Below are 25,774 nucleotides of genomic sequence, written 5' to 3'. Positions count from 1 at the left end.
TAAAACTAAAACACAACCTATGAAATGGGAAAGGACATTTGCAAATGACATCTCTGCTAAAAGAATACCATTTGAAATATATAAGTAGTTATAAAACTCAACACTTAGAAAATAAATAATCCAGTTAAAAAATAGGTAGTAGACATGAATAGACATTTGTCCAAAGATGTTATCCAGAGGCTGACACATGAAAAGAGGCTCAACATCCCTCATCATCAGGGAAATGCAAGTCAAAAGTACACTGAGACATCACCTCACACCTGTCAGAATGGCTAAGATCAACAAGACAGGAAACAACAGGTGCTTAGGAAGAAGCACAGAAAGGTAAGACTCTTGTACTGGGGCTGGGGATGCAATCTGGTCCAGTCACTCTGGAAAACAGTATGGGGATTTCTCACAAAGTTAAAAATAGAACTACCCTGTAATCCAACAATTGCACTACTAGATATTTACCCATAGGATACAAAAATATTGTTTTGAAAGGATACATGCACTCCAAAGTTTACACTAGCATTATTCAAAATAGCAAAACTATGAAAAGAATGCAAATCTCCATCGACTGATAAATGCAGAAAGAAGACATGTTACATATGTTAAATGGAATATTAGCCATCAAAAAGAATGAAATCTTACCTTTGGAAATGACTTGGATGAAGCTAGAGAATATTATATTAAATGAAATAGGTCAATCAGAGAAAGACAAATACTGTATGATTCCACATATATATGAGAGTTAAGGAACAAAACAATTGAATGAAAGGGGGGGAAACAGAGGCAGACCATGAAACATACTCTTAACTCTAGAGAACAAACCAAAGGTTACTGGGTGGGACAAGGGCAGGGGATGGGCTAAATAGGTGATGGTAATTAAGGAGGTGATTAGTGATGAACACTGTGTGTTTTATGTAAATAGTGATTCACTGAACTCTATACCTGAAACAAAAAAATAAAATTAAATTAAATTAAAAAATCCAAACAAACAAAAAAGTCAAATGACAAGATTCTTTTTTTCCATTTCTGAATAGTAACCTATTGTATGTATTCCACTGCGCCTATATCTATTCTTCTGTTTTAGACACTTAGGGTGTTTCTCTACCATAGCTACCATGACTAATACTGAAATGAACATGAGGGTAGGGATATATATATATATATATATATATATATATATATATATATATATAATCTTTTCCTTTAGGTATATACTGCATAAGCGTAATAAAGTGAGCGTCACAATAAACCAGTCATATAAATTTTTTGGTTTCCCAGTGAAGAGGAAAGTTATGTATACACTATAGTGTAGCATTCTTTGTGTTGGAGCATTATGGAGGAGCACTATGTCTTAAGAAAATAAAGTACTTATATTAACTAAAAATTACTTTATTGCTGAAAAATGCTCACCATCACCTGAGTTTTAAGCGAGTTATAATCATTTGTCAAAGATCACAGTAACAAATATATAATAATGGAAAGTTTGAAATATTGCGATTTTTACCAAAATGTGACAGACTCATAAAGTGTGAGTGAATGCTGTTAGAAAAATGGTGGTGATACACTTGTTCCACACAGAGTTGCCACAAACCTTCATGTGTAACAAATATAATATCTACTAAATTCAATAAGCAAAAGGCAATAAAAGGAGATATGATATCCCCAGAATTGGGATTGCTAGATGATTATTTTTTTCTGTTTTTAAGTTCTTTAAGAATTATAGGTACACATCACCCTAATTCTTGATACAAGATGAAGAATATTGAAAAGAATGGCATTTAATGAAACAAGATAATATAAAATTTTTCTCTTTTTTTAAGATTTTATTTATTTGAGAGAATGAGAAAGAGATAGTGAGAGACAGCACAAGTAGGAGGAAAGGCTGAGGGAGAAGCAGGCACCCCACTAAGCAGGAGGCCTGACTTGTGGCTCAATCCCAGGACTCTTGAGATCTTGAGCAACAAAGTCTGTTGCTTAGCCAACTGAGCCACCCAAGTGCCCCTTAATTTTTTGGTGTTCTTATGTCGTTAACTTGTTTTTTAAAAAATATACCTTTTCTGCCCTCCCATTTTTGGGTTAACAGTAATGCTTCAAAATTGCATTAGTTTCCCCTACATAGTTAGAATTGGGTTTTGTCATTTACAACACATATTACTATTTAAATAGAGACAATTGATTATATCTGGATGTGAATCAATGAATAATGCAATGAGTAGTTATTTAATATTATAATCTCAGCCATGGTGATATAGTTCAATATTGTCTAATGTTTTAACCTTCAAGAGTCATTTTTTTATCACATGAAATTTAAATAACTCATTTATGAATAATAAAATAAAATCCAGGAATCTTAAGAACTAGGACAGAGAAATTGGGATAAAAAGTTTAGGAATGATGACAGTAGTAATGGCTACTATAAAGTTGAAAATATAGTAATTCTTCAGAATAGTTAGAGATGAATATCATTAAATACCAACTGCTAATGGGATTATGGTTTCAGATTATTCCTATTAAAATGTAAATTACATAATGAGAAGATTATAAAGGAAAGAACTATGTAATGCCAAGATTTAGCAACCCATGTAAAAATAAATAGAACAAAAAACCTAAGACCCTGAATTTTTGGTTCTCAGCATTTGTGACTGAGATAAAAGCAAGTTAATAGCCTGGGTGGTCAAGTCTCTGACCCCAATATCATTTAGAACATAAAAATTCCTCAGAGGCACATGTCAATTAAATGCCACAGTATGAGCTGAAAGTATTGGACATTCTGGAAGTGGGTGATGAAATAAAGTGTCTTCAAAACAGTCCAAGTGTAAGAATTTCCTGTTCAAATTTTAAGTGACACATTGATAAAGTACCTATTTTTTCTACTATTGCTTCATTTTTGAACTCTTTGAGAGCTGGCAGTCTGTGAAGACCACAGATATTAACTGTTTACAAGAATAATCTGGTTTCCCACTGAAAGATGCACGACTGTCAGGCCAGCAGAAGGTATGTGTCACTACTGCTCTGTGTCTCTCCTAGCCACCTCATTTAGTGGGAGATACAAATGCTGGATGGGATGCCCCTGAGGCACAGCTCTATGCAATCAAACCACAGAGAATTCTGCTAATCTCTATTCCAGCAATTCAGGGTAGCCTACCGGAAAAAATATCAGAAATATGTCAGAGAATTTCTTAAAATATTCAAATTCTTGACTGTAGAGAAGTAATCAGATGTACACACATATGGAATAGGGGGTTAAAAATTAATATAATTTCAAGTGAAATCTCATAAGCATCATGCATGACAGGAACAGTAATTTGGATTTGTCAACATTGATATAATTACATATATTATTTAATATTTAGCCAAGCCTTTAAAAATAGGTTCTTAAAATAAAATCATGCAATCATGGAGGTCAAATATAATTCTTCATATACTAACTTGTAAAAAGTCACAAATTTGAGAGCCAGAAGTCATTCTAGACCTCATTGAATGCAGAGTTTAAAGTGTAAATCATTAAGTTACATTATTTTACTTATTACAATTGCTTACCCTCACTGCCTTTGACAGCCATCGGTTCTTTGCAAGTTCACATCAACAGTATTCTTCCATAAATGATCTCTGATTTTATTTATCATTTTACGGTTGCATATGTTGGCCATTATCAATTACCATTTTCCGGTGTCAAGTAGGGATTTTTAGACATCTTTTCTCTTGTTTTTGATTATTTTCAGTACTGTTTAGGTTTTGGATTAGTTTAATGTGCCATGTGGCGCTTTTCACCATATACAATATTTCTTTAAAATTTAGTGATTTCCAGAAATCTACAATTATCAATACAAAGGTCATTTAATAAGACCTCATACCCTTTTGTTAAGTAAATCTAAGTCACCAAATAAAACTAATTTACTGCAGGAATTTCCTATATATGCTAACACTAATTTACCCCACCTTTAGAACACTCAATCTTTAACCATTCACAGATTTTAAAATTTGTCCTAAAAAATTAGTCTCCTTTTCCGTTAATACAGCATTTTAGTTTTAACCCAGCTCTTCTAACAGTCTTAAAATACATCTATCAAATCTGACCTTGGGTTAATAAAGGCATCATTCTTTATGAATTTCTTTACTTCTCACTAATTTGTTGCTTTTAATTGCTACAACCAATAATATGCCTCAAACATAGAATATCATTTTAAAACTCACTTATTCTATGATGAAATACTAATTTAAAGCTCTGAGGAAATTCGAACCAGACTTTTACATCATTCGACTACAAAGGAGTGCTACCGCCTACCTCACACTCCACCCAGGGTGAGTCTAGTAGTGCTCTTGTCATTACATAACCCATTTATCAACTACATCAGTCCAGGTTTCATAGAGCACAGTCCCTGAGATTACTCAGCTGCTGAGATGAATAACCAAACCAAAAACCTCTCAGGACCAAGTCTGGTTAAGAACTCAAGAAGACAGCAATTGAAAGGTAAGGGCACTAAAACTATAGTTCAGTAACTGAGCAAGAAATAATCTATGCAGAATAAAATCTTCAAAACGCATCTGAGGATCTTCAAAGGAATGACAAGAACTACCACTGCAAAAAATAAAGCAACCGTGGAAGGCACACAGTATAACCGTTCAGGATGAGCACTTGTAGTTCAGAACTGTGGGGAAAATAGTAGAGAATGATCTCACAGATTTTTCATTTGTGAGGATCAGAGCTTGAAGTTGGAATATGGTATTATTATTGCAATCTGAGGATTAACTTTACTCAGGTATTGTTGTTATTCATAGTCTGACCAAGAATTCATGAAGTATTATGACATGGCATATCTTAAGAGAAGATGACAATGGGAGATATGGGCTTGGGGTCCATGTTTATGCATATGATTTCTCTGCATCTTTGATTCTCTTGGGTGTAAACTGTCTAAACTGTGGCCTCTATCCATACATCCATTATCAGTGTTTCATTTCTCTCCCCACAGATTTGCCATCATCTCTAGAGAATCATCTCTAGATGATTTTAGCAATCATCTGCCTTGTCTTGACACTGGTTGTAGCAAGAATGATAGGTTCTATTCCCTATGAGTAATCTTTGACCAATTATAAGTGATCTTTTCATTTTAGTGATGGTCAGTGCCTCTAAACATTTCAAGTATTATGGAATGGAGCTTCCTTTTCATAATGCATTTAGACTAAATGTAGAATACTTATTCTGAATTTCTCAAAAGTATAAATAACAATGATCATAGAACATATATATAAATATATATAAAATAAATATATAAATATATGTATAATTCTATATATATAATTGAGAAACAGAATTTTTTTAATAATAAATTTATTTTTTATTGGTGTTCAATTTGCCAACACAAGAATAACATGCAGTGCTCATCCTATCAAGTGCCCCCCTCAGTGCCCATCACCCATTCCCCCCCACCCCCTACCCTCCTCCCCTTCCACCACCCCTAGTTCATTTCCCAGAGTTAGGAGTCTTCATGTTCTGTCTACTGTTCTGATATTTCCTACCCATTTCTTCTCCCTTCCCTTCTATTCCCTTTCACTATTATTTATATTCCCCAAATGAATGAGAACATACACTGTTTGTCCTTCTCCGATGGACTTACTTCACTCAGCATAATACCCTCCAGTTCCATCCACATCGAAGCAAATGGTGGGTATTTGTCATTTCTAATGGCTGAGTAATATTCCATTGTGTACATAGACCACATCTTCTTTATCCATTCATCTTTCGATGGACACCGAGGCTCCTTCCACAGTTTGGCTATTGTGGACATTGCTGCTAGAAACATCGGGGTGCAGGTGTCCCAGCGATTCATTGCATCTGTATCTTTGGGGTAAATCCCCAGCAGTGCAATTGCTGGGTCATAGGGCAGGTCTATTTTTAACTCTTAGAGGAACCTCCACACAGTTTTCCAGAGTGGCTGCACCAGTTCACATTCCCACCAACAGTGCAAGAGGGTTCCCTTTTCTCTGCATCCTCTCCAATATTTGTGGTTTCCTGCCTTGTTAATTTTCCCCATGCTCCCTGGTGTGAGGTGGTATCTCATTGTGGTTTTGATTTGTATTTCCCTGATGGCAAGTGATGCAGAGCATTTTCTCATGTGCATGTTGGCCATGTCTATGTCTTCCTCTGTGAGATTTCTCTTCATGTCTTTTGCCCATTTCATGATGGATTGTTTGTTTCTTTGCTGTTGAGTTTAATAAGTTCTTTATAGATCTTGGAAACTAGCCCTTTATCTGATAACGTCATTTGCAAATATCTTCTCCCATTCTGTAGGTTGTCTTTTAGTTTTGTTGACTGTATCCCTTGCTGTGCAAAAGCTTCTTATCTTGATGAAAACCCAATAGTTCGTTTTTGCTTTTGTTTCTTTTGCCTTCGTGGATGTATCTTGCAAGAAGTTGCTGTGGCCAAGTTCAAAAAGGGTGTTGCCTGTGTTCTCCTCTAAGATTTTGATGGAATATTGTCTCACATTTAGATCTTTCATCTATTTTGAGTTTATCTTTGTGTATGGTGCAAGAGAGTGGTCTAGTTTCATTCTTCTGCATGTGGATGTCCAATTTTCCCAGCACCATTTATTGAAGAGACTGTCTTTCTTCCAGTGGATCGTCTTTCCTCCTTTATCGAATATTAGTTGGCCATAAAGTTCAGGGTCCACTTCTGGGTACTCTATTCTGTTCCATTGATCTATGTGTCTGTTTTTGTGACAGTACCACACTGTCTTGATGACCACAGCTTTGTAGTACAACCTGAAATCTGGCATTGTGATGTCCCCAGATATGGTTTTCTTTTTTAAAATTCCCCTGGCTATTCGGGGTCTGTTCTGATTCCACACAAATCTTAAAATAATTTGTTCTAACTCTCTGAAGAAAGTCCATGGTATTTTGATAGGGATTGCATTAAACGTGTAAATTGCCCTGGGTAACACTGACATTTTCACAATATTAATTCTGCCAATCCATGAGCATGGAATATTTTTCCATCTCTTTGTGTCTTCCTCAATTTCTTTCAGAAGGGTTTTGTAGTTTTTACAGTATAGATCCTTTACCTCTTTGGTTAGGTTTATTCCTAGGTATCTTATGCTTTTGGGTGCAATTGTAAATGGGATTGATTCCTTAATTTCTCTTTCTTCAGTCTCATTGTTAGTGTATAGAAACACCACTGATTTCTGGGCATTGATTTTGTATCCTGCCACACTGCCGAATTGCTGTATGAGTTCTAGCAATCTTGGGGTGGAGGCTTTTGGGTTTTATATGTAGAGTATCATGTCACCAGCGAAAAGGGAGAGTTTGACTTCTTCTTTGCCAATTTGAATGCCTTTTTTTTTCTTTTTGTTGCCTCATTGCTGAGGCTAGAACTTCCAGTACTATGTTGAATAGCAGTGGTGAGAGTGGACATCCCTGTCTTGTTCCTGATCTTAGGGGAAAGGCTCCCAGTGCTTCCCCATTGAGAATTATATTTGCTGTGGGTTTTTCGTAGATGGCTTTTAAGATGTAAGGAATGTTCCCTCTGTCCCTACACTTTGAAGAGTTTTGATCAGGAATGGATGCTGTATTTTGTCAAATGCTTTCTCTGCATCTCATGAGAGGATCATATGGTTCTTGGTTTTTCCTTTGCTGATATAATGAATCACATTGATTGTTTTACGAGTGTTGAACCAGCCTTGTGTCCCGGGAATAAATCATACTTGGTCATGGTGAATAATATTCTTAATGTATTGTTGGATCCGATTGGCTAGTGTCGTGTTGAGAATTTTTGCATCCATGTTCATCAGGCATATTGGTCTGTAATTCTCCTTTTTGGTGGGGTCTTTGTCTGGTTTTGGAATTAAGGTGATGCAGGCCTTATAGAACGAGTTTGGAAGTACTCCATCTTTTTCTATCTTTCCGAACAGCTTTAGTAGAATAGGTATGGTTTCTTCTTTAAACGTTTGATAGAATTCCCCTGGGAAGCCATCTGGCCCTGGACTCTTGTGTCTTGGGAGGTTTTTGATGACTGCTTCAATTTCCTCCCTGGTTATTGGCCTGTTCAGGTTTTCTATTTCTTCCTGTTCCTGTTTTGGTAGTTTGTGGCTTTCCAGGAATGCGTCCATTTCTTCTAGATTGCCTAATTTATTGGCGTATAGCTGTTCATAATATGTTTTTAAAATCGTTTGTATTTCCTTGGTGTTGGTAGTGATCTCTCCTTTCTCATTCATGATTTTATTAATTTGAGTCTTCTCTCTCTTCTTTTAAATAAGGCTGGCTAATGGTTTATCTCTCTTATTAATTCTTTCAAAGAACCAGCCCCTGGTTTTGTTGATCTGTTCCACTCTTCTGGTCTCAATTTCGTTGAGTTCTGCTCGAATCTTTATTAACTCTCTTCTTCTGCTGGGTGTAGGATCCATTTGCTGTTTTTTCTCTAGCTCCTTTAGGTGTAAGGTTAGCTTTTGTATTTGAGTTCCTTCCAGTTTTTGGATGGACGCTTGTATTGCGATGTATTTCCCCCTCAGGACTGCTTTTGCTGTATCCCAAAGATTTTGAACAGTTGTATCTTCATTCTCATTAGTTTCCATGAATCTTTTTAAATCTTTTTAAATCTTCCTTAATTTCCTGGTTGACCCTTTCATCTTTTAATGTTTTTTAAATTTATTTATTTATTTATTTATGATAGTCACAGAGAGAGAGAGAGAGAGAGAGAGAGAGAGAGGCAGAGACATAGGCAGAGGGAGAAGCAGGCTCCATGCACCGGGAGCCCGACGTGGGATTCGATCCCGGGTCTCCAGGATCACGCCCTGGGCCAAAGGCAGGCGCCAAACTGCTGCGCCCCCCAGGGATCCCCGACCCTTTCATCTTTTAACAAGATGGTCCTTAACCTCCATGTGTTTGAAGTCCTTCCAAACTTCTTGTTGTGATTTATTTCTAATTTCAAGGCATTATGGTCTGAGAATATGTAGGGGACGATCCCAATCTTTTGGGATTGGTTGAGACCTGATTTGTGACCCAGTATGTGGTCTATTCTGGAGAAAGTTCCATGTGACTTGAGAAGAATGTGTATTCAGTTGAGTTTGGGTGTAAAGTTCTGTAGATATCTGTGTATCATTTAAAGCTCTCATTTCTTTGGAGATGTTGTTTTTAGAAGACCTATCAAGTGTAGGAAGAGCTAGATTGAAGTCACCAAGTATAAGTGTATTATTATCTAAGTATGCCTTAATTTTGGTTATTAATTGATTGATATATTTGGCAGCTCCCACATTCGGGGCATATATATTGAGGATTGTTAAGTCCTCTTGTTGGATAGATCCTTTAAGTATGATATAGTGTCCCTCTTCATCTCTCACTACAGTCTTCGGGGTAAATTTTAATTCATCTGATATAAGGATGGCTACCCCTGCTTTCTTTTGAGGACCATTTGAATGGTACATGGTTCTCCAACCTTTTATTTTCAGGCTGTAGGTGTCCTTCTGTCTAAAATGAGTCTCTTGTACACAGCAAATAGATGGGTCCTGCTTTTTTATCCAGTCTGAAACACTGCGCCTTTTGATGGGGTCATTAAGCCCGTTCACGTTCAGAGTTACTATTGACAGATATGAGTTTAGTGTCATCATGATATCTATTCAGTCTCTGTTTTTGTGGATTGTTCCACTGAACTTCTTCTTAAAGAGGAATTTTGAGAGTCCCCCTTAAAATTTCTTGCAGAGCTGGTTTGGAGGTCACATATTCTTTCAGTTCCTGCCTGTCTTGGAAGCTCTTTATCTCTCCTTCCATTCTGAATGAGAGCCTTGCTGGATAAAGTATTCTTGGTTGCATGTTCTTCTCATTTAGGACCCTGAATATATCCTGCCAGCCCTTCCTGGCCTGCCAGGTCTCTGTGGAGAGGTCTGCTCTTACCCTAATGCTTCTCCCCGTAAAAGTCAGGGATTTCTTGTCTTTTGCTGCTTTAAGGATCTTCTCTTTATCTTTGGAATTTGCAAGCTTTACTATTAAATGTCGAGGTGTTAAACGGTTTTTATTGATTTTGGGGGAGAGGGGAATCTCTCTATTTCCTGGATCTGAATGCCTGTTTCCCTTCCCAGATTAGGAAAGTTTTCAGGTACGATTTATTCAAATACATATTCTGGCCCTCCATTTTGGCACCCTCAGGAACCCCAATTAAACGTAGGTTTTTCTTCCTCAGGCTGTCATTTATTTCCCTTAATCTATCCTCATGGTCTTTTGTCTGTCTCTTTTTTCCTCAGTTTCCCTCTTTGCCATCAACTTGTCTTCTATGTCACTCACTAGTTCTTCCACCTCGTTAACCCTCATCGTTAGGACTTCTAGTCTGGATTGCATCTCATTCAATTGAGTTTTAATTTCTGCCTGATTAGATCTAAATTCTGCAGTCATAAGGTCTCTTGAGTCCTTTATGCTTTTTTCTAGAGCCACCAGTAGCTGTATAATCGTGCTTCTGAATTGGCTTTCTGACATTGAATTGTAATCCAGATTTTGTAACTCTGTGGGAGAGAGGACTGTTTCTGATTATTTCCTTTGAGGTGAGGTTTTCCTTTTAGTCATTTTGCTCAGTGTGGAGTGGCCAAAAACAAGTTGTATTGAGAAAAGGAGAAAAAGAGGGAAGAGAAAGAAGGAAAGAAAAGAAAAAAAGAAAAAATGAAGAAAAAAAGAAAAACAAAGAAGGGAAAAAAGGAGGGTGGGGGAAGCAAACAGAAATTAAAAAAAAAAAAAAAAAAAAAAAAACCAAGGGGGAGTATTCTCTGATTCTGTACACTGCAAGTCCCTTGACTTCCCCTGGAACTTTCCAGTGCTGCTTGGTCAATAATTTGTTTTTCCCCTGTCGGTCTAGCTGGTCTTCTGGGGGAGGGGCCTGTTGTGCTGATTTTCTGGCGTTAGCACTTCGGGGAGCTGCTGTGCCCCCTGGCTGGTGCAGGGTTCAGTGGAGGTTGTTTACCCCGTGAGGCCCCAGGAGGAACAGTCGCAGTTGCTATGGCAACTCTGGAAGCCTGGATTCAGCCTCCGCAGGAACTACGGGGCTCGGGCTCTCGGCTCTCCGTCCGCAGGGCCTGGAGGCTCCGGGGCGGGGCCGCTGATCTGCTCAGCTCGGGGCAGGAGCGTCCTCGCTGTCCTGGGCCCTCCTGGCCTCTGCCTGTCCCGGGGAGGCCGGATCCTGGGCTGTGTCCCGGCGCCCTGTGCTCCGGGGCCTGCGCTGGTGGATTCGCGCTCCCGCCCCGCAGCCCCCTCCGCGGAGCCGCCGCCCGAGCCCCTCCAAGCTGCTCCGGGTCCCGCCGTGCGCGCTGCAGCCCTTAGGGAGCTCGGCGCACTCTCCCGGGGCGCAGGTGTCTGTTAGTGTCCCCGGGAGCCCGAGGGCATCCCCGCCCTCCTGGGTCCTGCTCTAACCCCCTGCGGGCCCCTTTCCGCCCGGGAAGGTTGGTGCAGCTCCTGCTCCTCCGGGACGGGGACGGGGCTCTCCTGTCCTGGGGACACTCGCCCCGGCCTCAGCCCGGTCCTCGCGGGGCCCCTCCCCCTCGGAGGCCTTTTGTTTCTTTATTTCTTTTTCCCCGTCTTCCTGCCTTGATAGAAGCGCGAACTCTCCTCACTGTAGCGTTCCAGCTGGTCTCTCTTTAAATGTCAGGCCGAATTCGTAGATTTTCAGGATGATTTGAAGTTTATCTAGGTAATTTGGTGGGGCAGGTGACTTGGGGATCCTACTCCCGCCGTCTTGCCCCTCCCTCCAGAATTTAATTCTTGAGACTGGTTAAAGGAAATACTGTTAAGACATGCTGAAGTTTGGTTGTTTAAGTGTTTGAGTTTGAGTTGATTTGCCCTCAAAGTTTCATGATCTTGGTAAATCAATTTTATTCCAGAATGTTCTAATCTTAAAAAGTCCACCAAGTTTCAAGCAGAAAACCTAAAATTGTTTCAAGGATTAATTTATATTTTTAGGTAGTGAAATGCCATTGCAGAACAATTTGTCCCCAGTTACAAAATCCAGAAAGTTATGTAATGATTTCCATAATTGTGATATTAACATAGTTTATATTTTGTCTCCTTCTAGGCTGTACAAAATCATAATAGAGTTTGAGGGGAGACATAAATTGTAAAATACAGATAATGTATATTAATAAGTAATGATTATAAAGAGTGTTCCTTCTTATGCAACAGTATGAAGAAATTCTATTTTGAAATCACGATCCTAAAAAAAAGAAAAATAAAAAAAATCACCATCCCCATTACTACCCATTGCCTCAAATTCCTTCCTGCTATAATATGATAAAAACTAACACACTGAACAATTCCAAAAACTTGGCATTGTTCATTGACTCAAAGTACGTGTAGAAATGGACAGTTTTGTGTGTTGCTTCATATGGACACATAAATTAGGGAATCAAACCTGACTCTTCTGGGTGTATGTTTGCATTTTGTTTTATTTTTACCAGCTTGTGAGGGTGCATGAATATGTTATATGCACATTTCTATACATATGCAAGTTGTAAGTTTGCATGTTTTAATATTCAAAGCTTTTACAATAACATCTCATAATCTTTCTTTAGCTTATCACTGTGGTCATTGTCCAAAAGATTGGTTTACATACTCCAACAATTGCTATTACATTAGCACTGAAAGAAAACCATGGAATGAGAGTTTCTTGTCCTGTGCTTCTAAGAACTCTACTCTGCTCTATATAGATGAGAAAGAGGAAATGGTAAGATTTCAAATGTTTCCTGCATTTTATTAAAAGCTTATCAGTAAATATTATATTTGTAGAATATGTCCATATTTTTGTACATATTTCTAGTTTCTTTATTATAGAATCTTTTAGTATTCCATAGTTTAATCTTATCATATTTTATTTATATTTTTGTACCTTTGATGTACATTTGATACTTTCTAGTTCTTCCTTTTCATAGAAAATCATACTTCAATAAATGCTCTTTTGAATGAAATACCTACGTTTACTATTTAATTTTATCACACATCAAGGCAACCAAACATATGATTGTGTAGCTTGATCACAAAGTAGTGGGAACCACATAATTGTAAATCAGAGCATGAAAGAGAAGTTTGGAGCCTTCATCGGCCCTGCAAATTTTAATATTATGAAATATCTTTGCTATTTTTGAAATTTATATCAATGGAATAATGCAGCATATATTTTTATGTGTATTTCCTTTCACTCATATAATATTTGTAATCCATCTATATTATCACATTTGTCTATATTTTGTGAATTTTCACTGCTATCTTATAAGAATATGACAGTTTTAAATATATTCCCAGAAATGTATTCCTTTTTTGTATATGGGTATTATGATAAATATTTTATGAAAAGCCTTTTCTATGTCTTTTTAAAAATATATTTATTTATTTTACAGGGAGAGCACAGGGGGAGGGGCAGATGGAGAAGGAGAGATAGAGAATCTCAAGCTGACTCTGTGCTGAGCATGGAGCCAATGCAGGGGTGGATCTCATAACTCCGAGCTCATGATCTTTGCTGAAAACAAGCATCAGGTGCTTAAACAACTGAGCCTACCCAGTGTCTTTATATGTCTTTTTTTGCAAGTCCTATTTATAATAATTTATTATACATAACCCCATAGAATATAGTATAGTATATTTATGGTATATAATTATTGTATTTGTCATAATAAAATACTAAAATATAAATACAGTATAATTGCATTTATATATTATTATAATACATTTTCCTTTAAGCATTAGTATGAAATTACATGGTCATAGATATGTGTCTATCTTTCAATATATTAAATTATCCCTATACTTTTCTAGATGATGTATACAGGTTTGGAAATTCCCCAAATTTCTTTCTGTCATTGCTTCTAATTTATTCCTTTGTCTTCAGAGACTATTGTACAAAATAATCTCTCTATCCAAAACTCAGTAGTCTCAGAAAAATTAATACAATAAGTTCTTGTGGTTAAATAGCAATATCATTGTTTTCTGGACTATAAAACATTAAGATATTCTCCTCTGTGAGAATGAGAAGTGCTGGAGTGGGTCTTTTGTTCATTTCTCCTAGATGGTATTGTCTTTTCTTAGTCTTTGCCATATTTTAGATATGAGAACTTTTTTGAGTTTATGAAATGGAGATAGTTATGACGTGCTTTTTTACTCCCCTACTGGAGTCTTTTAATGATCAGAATTTTATTTTCTTTATTTTAATTTTTTTAATGATCAGAATTTTAATGTTATCATGGTCCAGTTCCTCATTTTGGGCGTTATTTTGGACCTGTTTCAGAAGTTAGTGAAAGTTCATAAATATAATTTTCTGTATTACCTTCCTGGGTCTACATTTTTCTTCATTTCTTTATTTTTTAGCTTTTAATTATGGTTTATGATCCATTATTTTTTATAATGCCGTGTGTATGATGCTGTGAGATAAAAGTGAAGGTCATACTTTTCTACTTCATGGCCACATTAATGGAGCATAATTTACAGTCATGTAGATCTTTTCTTCAGAAATAATTTTATAAATAGAAAGTTATATATATGTCCATATATGTTTTAATCTGCTTCGTATAAGCAACATGGATATTTGATATCTTTATATATATAGTTATACATACAAATATCACAGTCTACACAGTCTATCACAACCCACAGCATTTTCAGTAAAATGTAGAGCCTTACCTTACTATGTCTGCTTAATATGCTCCATTTATAGTATAATTGTCTTAAATATTTCTCTACATATGTTGAAAAGAACCACATGGATGTTATAGTTTTGCTTCAACTGATAATTTTGCTTCAAATATTAAACAATTTAGAAAACACAAGAGGTGAAGGAAAGAAAGTGCATTAGAACTAATGATAGTTCTATTCTTTCTTTTGTTGTCTCTTTCTTTCTGATCATCCAAGAGTCCTTCTGTTATCATTTAATTCCTCTTTAGATCATTCCCTTTAGCAGTTCTTTCAGAGTGGGTCTGGGTGGTGACACATTTTCTTCATTTTCTTAGTTTTCTTTTAGTAGAGTATGTCTTGATTTCCCCCTGAATTTCTGAGTGATAGTTTTGCCAGACAGTCAATGGTTTTTAGTTGGAATAATGCATATAGTGTCTAAAAATTTTCTTTCCTTCTAACATGACTATTCTCCATTATTTTCATTGGGATCAAAAAACATTTTTGGATCTCTTATCTGTTCCCATTGGTGTATATGCATTTCCAGGCTCTCTGGAACCAGTCTGGGATATGTAAAGTAAAGAGAAATTTCAGGGTTCTCACCTTCATGTTTTTCCTCAGGTCTAGAGTGCTCTGTCAGCTTGCTCTTCACCTGTCTGAATCTTCCTATGTTGTCTTGTATATACTGTCTTGCACAGCAAGATGCCCCCATTCCTGTTTTTATGTGCATTTTAAAAACACATAAATGGAATCAAACACTATGTATTTTTTCTTTCTTGGCTCTTTCAGAAGAATATAAACTTGTGGGATCTATCCACATAGTTACATGAAGTTATAAATTGTCCAAACTCATTTCTGTTCCATTGCCTGATTCTACTACAATGTATTCATTCATACTATTGCTGATGCTCTTGGATGTTTGGGCATGGATCCATTGGGGGCTTCCATGAGTTGTTCTATTATACATACTACACAATCAGCTCTCAGCTAAATATATGTTTATCATTTCTTCCTTCTTAACTTTAAGTGGCTCTTCTCCGTACAGCTTCTTGAGAAGGCAGCTACACAGGTCTTACATTTATAACAGTATTCCTTTTTAATCTTTTTATTTTTAAAAATAATTTATTTATTCATGAGAGACACAGAGAGAAAGAGAGAGGCAGAGACACAGGCAAAGGGAGAAGCAGGCTCTGTGCAGGGAACCTGACGTGGGACTCGATCCTGGGTCTCCAGGATTACACCCTGGGGTGAAGGCAGCGCCAAAACGCTGAGCCACCCCAGCTGCCCACAGTATTCCTTTTGAGTATGTGATGAAGCTATGAATTGTCTCTAAACACTACTTAGCTTCCTCCTAAAATTTTTTATATATTCTCAGTTTATTATTATCCAGTACAAGGTAATTTCCATCATTTGGTACAATGTATTTTCAAAGCTTTCATCTTTGAACTGTAAATTTTTCAGAAATATGTCACTTTCCACATGTTTAGTAATTCCTTAAATTTCTTTCTGTTGTTGTTTCTAATTTATTCCTGTGTCTTCAGAGAATATACTTACAAAATTTCCATCCTTCGAATGTTGGATTCCTATTTATGACCTGGAGGAATACTTTTTACATATGTCAGTTGTGTCAAGCTGGTGCTTTGAGAGACTTCCATAGGCTTCCTGATTCTGTGACTAGTTGCTATCCTTTACTGATGAAAAAACTTTTAAAACCCCAACTATACTCACTGATGTTTATTTAACCTTCTAAATATATCATTGCCTATTTCATGTATTTGAGTGTTCTGAGTTAGGTGAATAATATATGTTTATAACTGCTTTATCTTTCTCTTATAGCTATATTCTTTTTTAATATTTTATTTATTTATTCATGAAAGACACAGGTAGAGAGAGAGGCAGAGACACAGGCAGAGCGAGAAGCAGGCTCCATATAGCTATATTCTTAAGTCATTTTCTTAGTAGGAGCAGTAAGTATACAAATATATCCTTTGCTGTTTGTTATTGAGATATAATTGACATGTAACTTTATATAAATTTAAGGCATACTGTGTGTTCATTTAATACATTTATGTCTCTTTTTCTGACCTGAAATAATTTTATTTAGCATTTTTATAAGGCATGTCTAAGTTAAAATTTCTTCTGACACATGGCCTTAACAGACCACCAGTGGAGTCATTGGTGGTCTTTTCTCACTTCCATTTGGGGAAATACTTGGAACTCTGACACACCATCCCCTGGGATGCTGAAAAAGTCTTTCTCCTTCATTTCTGAATGACAACTTTGCTGAGTGAGATATTCTTGGTTGACAGGTCATTTTCCCTTTGATCACATTAAAAATATCATCCCACTCTCTTCTGTCTTGTCCATGAATAGAAGTTCTTGCTGAGAGAATCTTTTTTGGTGTTTGGTATACCACGCTGACCTTGGATCACCCTCAAAGCAGTATTGGAGCTGTCATTCAGGAGCTGTCATCCAGGATTAGGCATAGATGGACCCACACATAGTGTGTATGGGTGCACAGATTCACTTGTGTGGTTGTGGCACTGGTGTCTAGGGAAGAGACATGTGCACATATTCCCTAGAAACTGTATTTGGGTCTCGGGGGCTCACCATTGTGACTCTGGCTGGCTAGAGGAATGTAGCAGTAACACAGGCTCTGGGATGACAAAGTTCAGTGGGGGCTTAGGCCCCAGGTGGTAGGGTATAGTAGTAGCATCACCTGAGGCCTAAGTCAAAGTTTCAACTCTGTCCCAAGTAGCAGTCAAAAAATAGCAGCAGCATGATCCAGTGGTGGCTTGTTCAAGGCATATGGCAGGACCCTGGGAGCTGGGCATAGAACTCTAGCCATTTAGCCCCCAATGACAGTTCAAGCTGTGACCTGGGAGCTGAAAGTGTATCTTGGGATATAGCAGTATAGTAACAGCAATGAGGACTCAATTCTGTTATGGGACATAGGAGGTGGGGCTCAAGGAGTGGGAGCTTGACCTTAGCAATGATGAGTCAGAGCCTTGAGCTTCCATAGGTGGAGGAAGGGGTTCAGGCAGCAGCAGTTAGGTGTTAGCAATGGCAATTCAGAGTCCAAGCCCAGTATGGGGATTGTGGTTCAGAGCAGCAGAGGCACCCTTAAAAATGAAGGCCCAGAGTCATGACCTGGATCCCACTCAGTGGGGCACAGGGAAACAGCGGCATGCACCACTAGAAGCAACCAAAGCATATCTTCTGACATGAGGGTGGGGTTCAGGGCAGCAGAGGTGACCCGGGTAATGATAAGACAGAGCCCCAACCTGGGAACAGGAGTGGGAAAAAATAGAGGCAGCTCTAATCTTGTATATGGGGAGATGCATTGATACCTAATCCCTAAGAGCAGCAACTGGGGCCCCTGAAAGCAAGTCTCTCCATAGCAATAGCTCCAGCCTCTGGGAGTAGATGTGGGGGAAAGGGGGCACTCTGTGCTGCTCCATCATGTGGGATCACCCTCAGTTGCAAAACCTGCAGATGTCCACAAAGGTGAAGCTAACCTGCTTCTCCTGTTCCTCTTCTCTCCATGTGGTGACTGCCCCTTTGGGTATTCCTCCAGATGTGAACCAGTTCTTAACTGGAGGGTTGGGTCATACAGGTAAAATATTCTCTTTACTTGCTTTGCAGCAATCTTGGATTTTTGAGCTCCCCCCAGGTTTTTGATGATTCTTGGTTATCTAACGCATTCCTTGAGACATTTTTAGTTTAAGATTGTTTAGTGATCATTATTGTCTTTTGTGGGGCTCATGACCATTGGAACTCCCTAGCCCTCCATCTTGCTGATGGAAATCTTCACACATATATGATTAATAGTTCACCATCTACTTCAAATTAATTCTGACTAAATTCCGATGAAATATATTAAAATAGCACTAGTATAGCTCTTTTCCTCCCCTATTATAGGTATGCCTCAACTTTTCCAAAATTTGCATCATATCACTTTGTTTTGATGAAAGGCCTACGTTAGTACCAGTTTTTGCTGAACAACAGAAACCCGAAGGGGATTTTTGCTTTTTTGAAAAAAAGAAGAGTGAAAATTGTATTCACTGTTAGTTTTGCTGTTGTAGAGGCAGCACATGCCTCAAGCAGCGGGAGTGACCTTGTCAAATTCCTCCTCAGAAACTATACTCAGCATCTGAGTATCAGGCATAGCTTTCAACTATGTTTGAGGGTCTGTGCTTCATCTCAATTTATTTTGTGCATCCATTAGCATGATGTGTCTTAAGGGATCAGGAAAGCCCAGGAGAGGTTATTTTTTGGATCAGGGAATGTTCAACAACTTTTTCATATATATTAATGGTAATTGCTTCTTCACTTTATACCTTTTCAGCTTAGGAAAAGTTTCATAGGAACATTCTACTTTCAGATAGAATGAATAATCTGTACTTCTAACAATGTTGTACTGAAGTCAGCAGGTACAGATTTCTGAACACCAGTTATGCTTATATTTTCCTACACTGCATTCATGATTTCACTTTGGCAACATGAAATGAAGCATTCCTGGTGAATTTGCACCTGAAAAATTAACAAATACTAAAAAAGTAAAATATTTTATTTCCCCTCCATGTGCCATATACCAGCACAAGTTTGCATCCACATATAGTATAAGTCCAACCATATAGCATCATATTGGTGGCTTTAAATAGTCTTATCTTTAAAAGCAATTCTGAGGGGAAAATGCACATAGATTTTAAGATTTACTGACATATTTACTATTTCTTCTATTCTTTATTCATTCTTGTAGATTCGTGTTACAGTTTAGCATCCTCTACTCTTAGCTTAAAGAGTATTTTTGGAGGGGAGGTCTACTAAGGAGAAATTCTGTTAGGGTTTGTGTATGTCAAGGGGTTCTTATGCACCTTCTTTTTTGACAGACTGTTTTACCAAGTTTATAATTCTTGCTTGACAGGATATTTTGCTTATTTTGTTTGGTTTTAGATTTGTTTTATGTGGGGAGTAGGTTTGGTTGCTTTCTTTTTCAGTACTTTCAGCTTTGAATTTGACCCTCCCAGTCTTTCATTCTTCATTGTTACTGGTGAAAATTCATCTATTACCAATATTGTTATTTTCCTAAATGTAATGATAAGTTTTTCTCTCACTGTTTTCAAGATCATCTCATTTTGTTTGTTTGCCTTTTTATTTTGTTATTTAAGTTCTGGGGACCAATCCACATAACATTACAGCAAGACTCAGACAAAGCACAGAGATTTCCTGTACTCTACTGTCTATATCTATGCATGTGTAGCACACAGATTCTCTTACTTTTAATATCCCTCAGTGGAATGTTTCATTTGATATAACTGATGTTTATTAATGTAGGTTTCTATCTTGACACATCTTTATCACACAAAGACAATAATGTACTTTAAGGTTCACTCTTGATATGTATATTTTATGAGTTTGGAGAAATATGTAGTGACATGTATCAACATTTATGGAGTTATACAGAATAGTTTCACTGCCTAAAAAATCCTCTCTGCTCCACCTATCCATCTTTCCTTCCAAACTTTGGAAGGAAACTTTGTCAACCACTGATCTTTTCACTGTCTCTATAGTTTTGTTTTCTACAGACTGTCATATGGTGGGGACCATACATTATCTCACATCTTACATTAAATTTAACTATATTGTGTATATTCATAACTTCAAGCATGCAGTTTAGAGTACTAACTATATTCACATGGTTTCCCAACAGATCTCTAGAACTTTTTCACTATATAAAACTGGAACTTGATGCTCATTGAACAGTAATTCCCCTACTTAACTTCCTCTCAACCTTTAGGAATCACCATTCTGCTTCTGGATCTATCAGTTTCACTATTTTAGATACTTCATACAAATGGGATCATACACTTTGTGTGTGTGTGTTTGTGTGTCTTATTTCTATTAGCATAATGCCCTGGTGTTTCATCCATTTCGTAGCATGTGACAGGATTTCCTTCCTTTTCAAGGCTGAATAATATTGAATTGTTATGTATACTATGTTTTCTTGATCCGTTCATCTATCAGGGGGCATTTGGGCTGCTTCTACCACTTGACTCTTGTGAATAATGCTGCAAAGAGCATGAGTGTACAGTTATCTCTTTGAAATCTTGTTTTCAATTATTTTATGTATTTTCCTACATGTGGGATTGCTGATTCATAATGCTATTCTATTTTTAGTTTTTGAAGAAAGAAGCTCCATACTGTTTTTTATAATGGCAGCCAAATTTACATTTCCATTAGTAGTGTAAAGGATCCTTTTTTCCACCTCTTCACTGACACTTTTTTTTTCATAATATCCATCCTGAAACATATGAAGAAATATTTCATTGAAGTTTTGATTTGTATTTCTCTGATCATTGATCATAATGAGCATCTTTTCGTATGGTTTTCGATTATTTATAAATTCCCTTTGGAAAAAATGTCTAAGTCCCTTGCCCATTTTTTAAACAGGCTATTTGGTTTTTATTCTTGTTATTAACTAACTCATGGGATTCCTTATATATTTTGGATATGAATCCTTTGTCTGATATATGATTTGCAAGTGTTTTTTTTTCCCACTTTGTCTTTTCATTCTATTGATCAATCCCTTTGATGCACAGAAATATTTTAATTTGATGTTAGCCTATTTGTCTAGAGTTGACTTTTTGTTCGTGATCTGTACTTTTGGTGTCATATCCAAGAATTCATTGCCAAATATGATGTTGTTTTTTTTTCCTCACGTTCTTTTCAAGGAATTTCAGGTTTTACATCTTATGTTTAGATTTTCAGTCCATGTGGATTTAATCTTAGTATACGGTGTAAATGTAAGCATCCAACTTCACTTTTTGCAAGTAAATGGTCAGTTTCCCATCAACATTTGTAAAATATACTCTCTTTTCTCTACTGAGTGGTCTTGGCAACCTTATAAAAAATGATTAAGTGGAATATACAGGGGTTTGGGTCTGGATGTATCTTTAAATTATTGTTTCTATGGGGATTTAGAGCTTGGGGTTTTCTATTGTTATGTCTTGCTGATGTCACCTCGTCTTCAGTCTGAAATAGTGTCTAGGGCAGACGCAGATTCTGTGGTACATAACATGTTCTAAAGCTGATGGAAGTGGAAGATGTATCACCATTCCCTGATTTTCATACTGATTTAAGTCACCTCTTAATCTACCCTGTTCCCTCAAGAATATTTCTGTGAGGACAGCTCAGGTGGCTCAGCGGTTTAGCACCGCCTTCAGCTCAAGGTTTGCTCCTGGAACCTGGGATTGAGTCCCGGGTTGGGCTCCCTGGTGAGTCTGCTTCTCCCTCTGTCTGGGTCTCTGCCTCTCTCTCTCTCTCTCTCTTTCTTTCTCTGTCTCTCATGAATGAATAAATAAAATCTTAAAAAAAAATTTCTTTGTGTTCTCAAATGATGTTCAGTCATTTCAGTATGATATCCTGAGATGTGAATTTCTATGTGCACATTCTCTTAGTTTGCTAAACCGCTGGGGTCTATAAATATTTGTATTTATTTTATTTATTTTTTTAAAGATTTTATTTATCTATAAATATTTTTAAATGGTATTTAGACATTGTCTTGCATTGTCACTTAAGACTGATTTTCTGTTTTTTTTTTTTGTCTGCTTATCTTGTCCTTCTCATGTTGTACTTAGAACTATGCTAGCTTTACTGATATTGTTTTGAAGGTTTCTGAACTCTGTTAATTTTTCTCCCTCATCCTATGGGATGAATAATAATCTTACTTCTTTTTTAATTTCATCAGTTTTTTTCCTCTGCGTCTCAAATTTTCTGTAGGTACAATTTATTGGATTTTTAATTTCAGGTATTTATTTTACAAAGCAAGAATTTTTTCTGTGGTCTATTCATATAGTTTTATTTGTCTATTGACAAATCCTACCTGCTATACTGCTGCCATCATATTTTCATTTATTTGAACTCAGATTTTTAAAGTTTACATATATATTTGATTTCTAATAAAATTTGTTTTCTCGTAGTATTTGTTGAACTTCTTCATTCATTCTACATGGATTAGAGTCTCCCAGAGAATCAGTAGTAATTCATCTGTGTTGTCAAAGAGCTTAACTTCCTTTTTCTAAGTGTTAAGTTTCTTGAGAACATTTATATTTTATAACTTAAAAAAATTAACCTTACTAGGAAAAACATTAATATGTGAACAATTAGATAAACATAAATGCTACACTGTTTTCATAGAAAAATGACATGGGAATTATTTAGATTTTGATATACAACTATTAGTCCAAATAAATTATTTATTCATTTATATTCATTTATATATTACTAAGATTAATGAGATGTAATTCTCTGTATTTCAGATCACCAATATCTTCAGAGAGTGAAGACAATTTCCATATTTCAACCTTGACATTAACAAAGTTTCTCATGACCCCTGCTTAGAATTAAAATCATATGTTTGTAAGCACCAGGTATTAATTACCTAATTTTGGTATATTGCTATCTCATCATCTAAAGAACATTACCTCTCATTTCTTCAAAAGCCACACAATTTAAAACAATTGTGTTTTAAATTTAAATCAGAATATTTTAAAGATATTATTTTTAGAGCAATTTTAGGTCACATCGAAATTAAGAGGAAGGTGCAGAGATTTCCTCTATTGCCCCTGTTCACACATGTGATGTGTTATTATCATGACTCACTCGAATGGACCATTTATTACCAAGGAAGAATATGCAGTGATACATCATAATCACCCAAAGTCCAAAGTGTACGTGAGGTTTCACCCTTGGTGTTGGCATCATATTAATGTAAGAATATATACACTCAAGTACATATTATACATTTCTTAAACTTAGAAAATTTTCTATTTATTAAAGTGAATGATATTTAAATTACAAAACATAATATCAAACACTGTTTTTGTAAATTCCTCAATAAGATGAACAATTCTACTAATATTTCCAAATTAATTGATTTTTCCTAGGCCTTAAAGGGGTTATAAATGAGGATTAAACAGCCCTGGGTGGCAAGGTTATTGATCAGAATTGAATCAGGAGACAGAAACCAAGGGAAGTTTGAGGTAAACAATTATTATTTATTTGTAAGGGAAAGCACATTAAGAGGAAAGGCTATGAAAATAAAATTATAAAAATACTTTAGGATGAGGGCACCTGGTTGCTCAGTCATTTAAGTGTCTGCCTTTCTCTCAGGCCATGATCTTAGGGTCCTGAGGTCCAGCCTGGCATCAGCCTCCCTGCTTAAGGGAGAGCCTGCTTCTCCCTCTCAGTCTGCTTCTCCCCCAGCTTGTGCACTTTCTCTTTGTCAAATAAATAAACTCTAAAAAGAAAGAGGAAAGAAAGAAAGAAAAAGAAAAGAAAGAAAGAAAAGAAAGAAAGAAAGAAAGAAAGAAAGAAAGAAAGAAAGAAAGAAGAAAGAGAAAGAAGAAAGAAGATGAAAGAAAGAAGAAGAGAAAGAAAGAAAGAAGAAAAGAAAGAAAAAGAAAGAAAGAAAAGAAAGAAAGAAAGAAAAGAAAGAAAGAAAGAAAGAAAGAAAGAAAGAAAGAAAGAAAGAAAAAAGAAAGAAAGAAAGAAAGAAAGAAAGAAAGAAAGAAAGAAAGAAAGAAAGAAAGAAAGAAAGAGAAAGAAAGAAAGAAAGAAAGAAAGAAAGAAAGAAAGAAAGAAAGAAAGAAAAATACCTTAGGGTGAAAGAGGAGTACCCAAAAGACTGATCCTGGGAAGCTAGTTCTACTCTCTGAAGATGGGATTTAGATGTCATTGAAGACAGTGTGGCTACATGGTAGACATGTTCACAAGATTGGCTTGGGACAGTGTAGCTTCACAGTCCACAGGCTAAACTTGGTGAGGATGAATCTGAGGCTCTGACTGGCAAGCAGGAAGAATTCCCTGTTAGAGTTGTAGGAGCCACAGATCAGGGGGCAGAAAACTATGACAGGTGCTGGCCACAGAAACTGGCTGGAGGCTGAATATACTGGAATTCCTGCCTGCATGCAGCTGGCAACCAAGCCATAGTGGCCAAACGCCATGAAAACACCAGAAATGAGGAAGAAGAGACCTTTGTGCTGCAGTGTCTCTCCGTTGCCTTATACTGACAACACTCAACTTCATGTGAACTGACAAGGGAGAGAAGTTTATCTCACCCGGCTCCATTATCTGAAAACGGCACAGAGGGATTAATTGGAGCTGAGAGTACTCAATTGTTAACAGGCACTCAGGGTGACCATGCAGTCATCACAAGCTTCCTATGTAAGTGCCATTCACATCTGTTCCACTTCCTCAGAGAATGGAACCATGTACCTTCAGAATCTGTTTTAGGGCAGCACTATGAAAGGTTAGGTTCATTATCTGGTAGAGACAGGTTTTCATTGAATAAGAACCAGTGCCCTTTGATACTCTTTCTTGTGTGTTGCTTCCCTCACCTGGATTTCATATATATTGGAAGAGATCTTGTTTTATTAAATTCTCCACATCACCACCTCTGTTGTTCTTTACTACTATGCTAAAAAAAATACTTTGAAGTGAAAAATAAATGTTTAATAGTGAAGAAAACAAGAATTAAAAGTATAAGGATATTAAGTATAATTAAAAGTATAAGGTAGAGCACATAGCTCGTTATTGCCAGAATTCAGGACAAACTTTTGTACTTTGATAATGATTCAGATATATTTTTACCCTATTCAATTACAGCAGGGAAAGAGATTAAACTCAATAATTATTTGCAAAATAATTATACATTTATCACTTTGAAGATACATTCTTTACATTGTCTGTACTTATTCCTTATGATCATATAGGGAAAGTATTTGAATATTCAAAATCAATTTCACATAACAGTTAAATGGTAGCTGTAACTAACTGTTAAAGTTGTGTCATAAACAACCCAAGATTCCATTGGCATTTTAAAATAAGCATTTGGGGATCCCTGGGTTGCTTAGCAGTTTGGTGCCTGCCTTCAGCCTGGGGTGTGATCCTGGAGACCTGGGATTGAGTCCCACGTCGGGCTCCCTGCATGGAGCCTGCTTCTTCCTCTGCCTGTGTCTCTGCCTCTCTCTCTCTCTCTCTCTCTCTCTCTCTCTCTCTCTCTCTCTCTCCCTTTCTGTGTCTCTCATGAATAAATAAAAAAAATCTTTTAAAAAATTAAAAAATAAAAATAAGAATTTATCTCTCATTTGCCAATCTGTGG

General features: G+C 36.7%; 1 protein-coding gene across 1 annotated transcript in view; it reads left to right on the top strand.

Annotated features, from left to right (window-relative positions):
• Positions 1-25,774, top strand: part of LOC129517103 (NKG2-A/NKG2-B type II integral membrane protein-like) — a 92,125-nt gene that overhangs the window by 26,016 nt on the left and 40,335 nt on the right. Inside the window, exon 3 of the mRNA XM_055336732.1 lies at positions 12,525-12,676. Within this exon, the coding sequence (XP_055192707.1) occupies positions 12,525-12,676 (152 nt within the window). The remainder of the gene's footprint in view (positions 1-12,524; positions 12,677-25,774) is intronic.

This window comes from Nyctereutes procyonoides, unplaced genomic scaffold (assembly GCF_905146905.1).
Source record: "Nyctereutes procyonoides isolate TBG_1078 unplaced genomic scaffold, NYPRO_anot_genome, whole genome shotgun sequence".
Lineage (NCBI taxonomy): Eukaryota > Metazoa > Chordata > Mammalia > Carnivora > Canidae > Nyctereutes > Nyctereutes procyonoides.
This window is presented reverse-complemented; position numbering and strand designations above follow the sequence as displayed.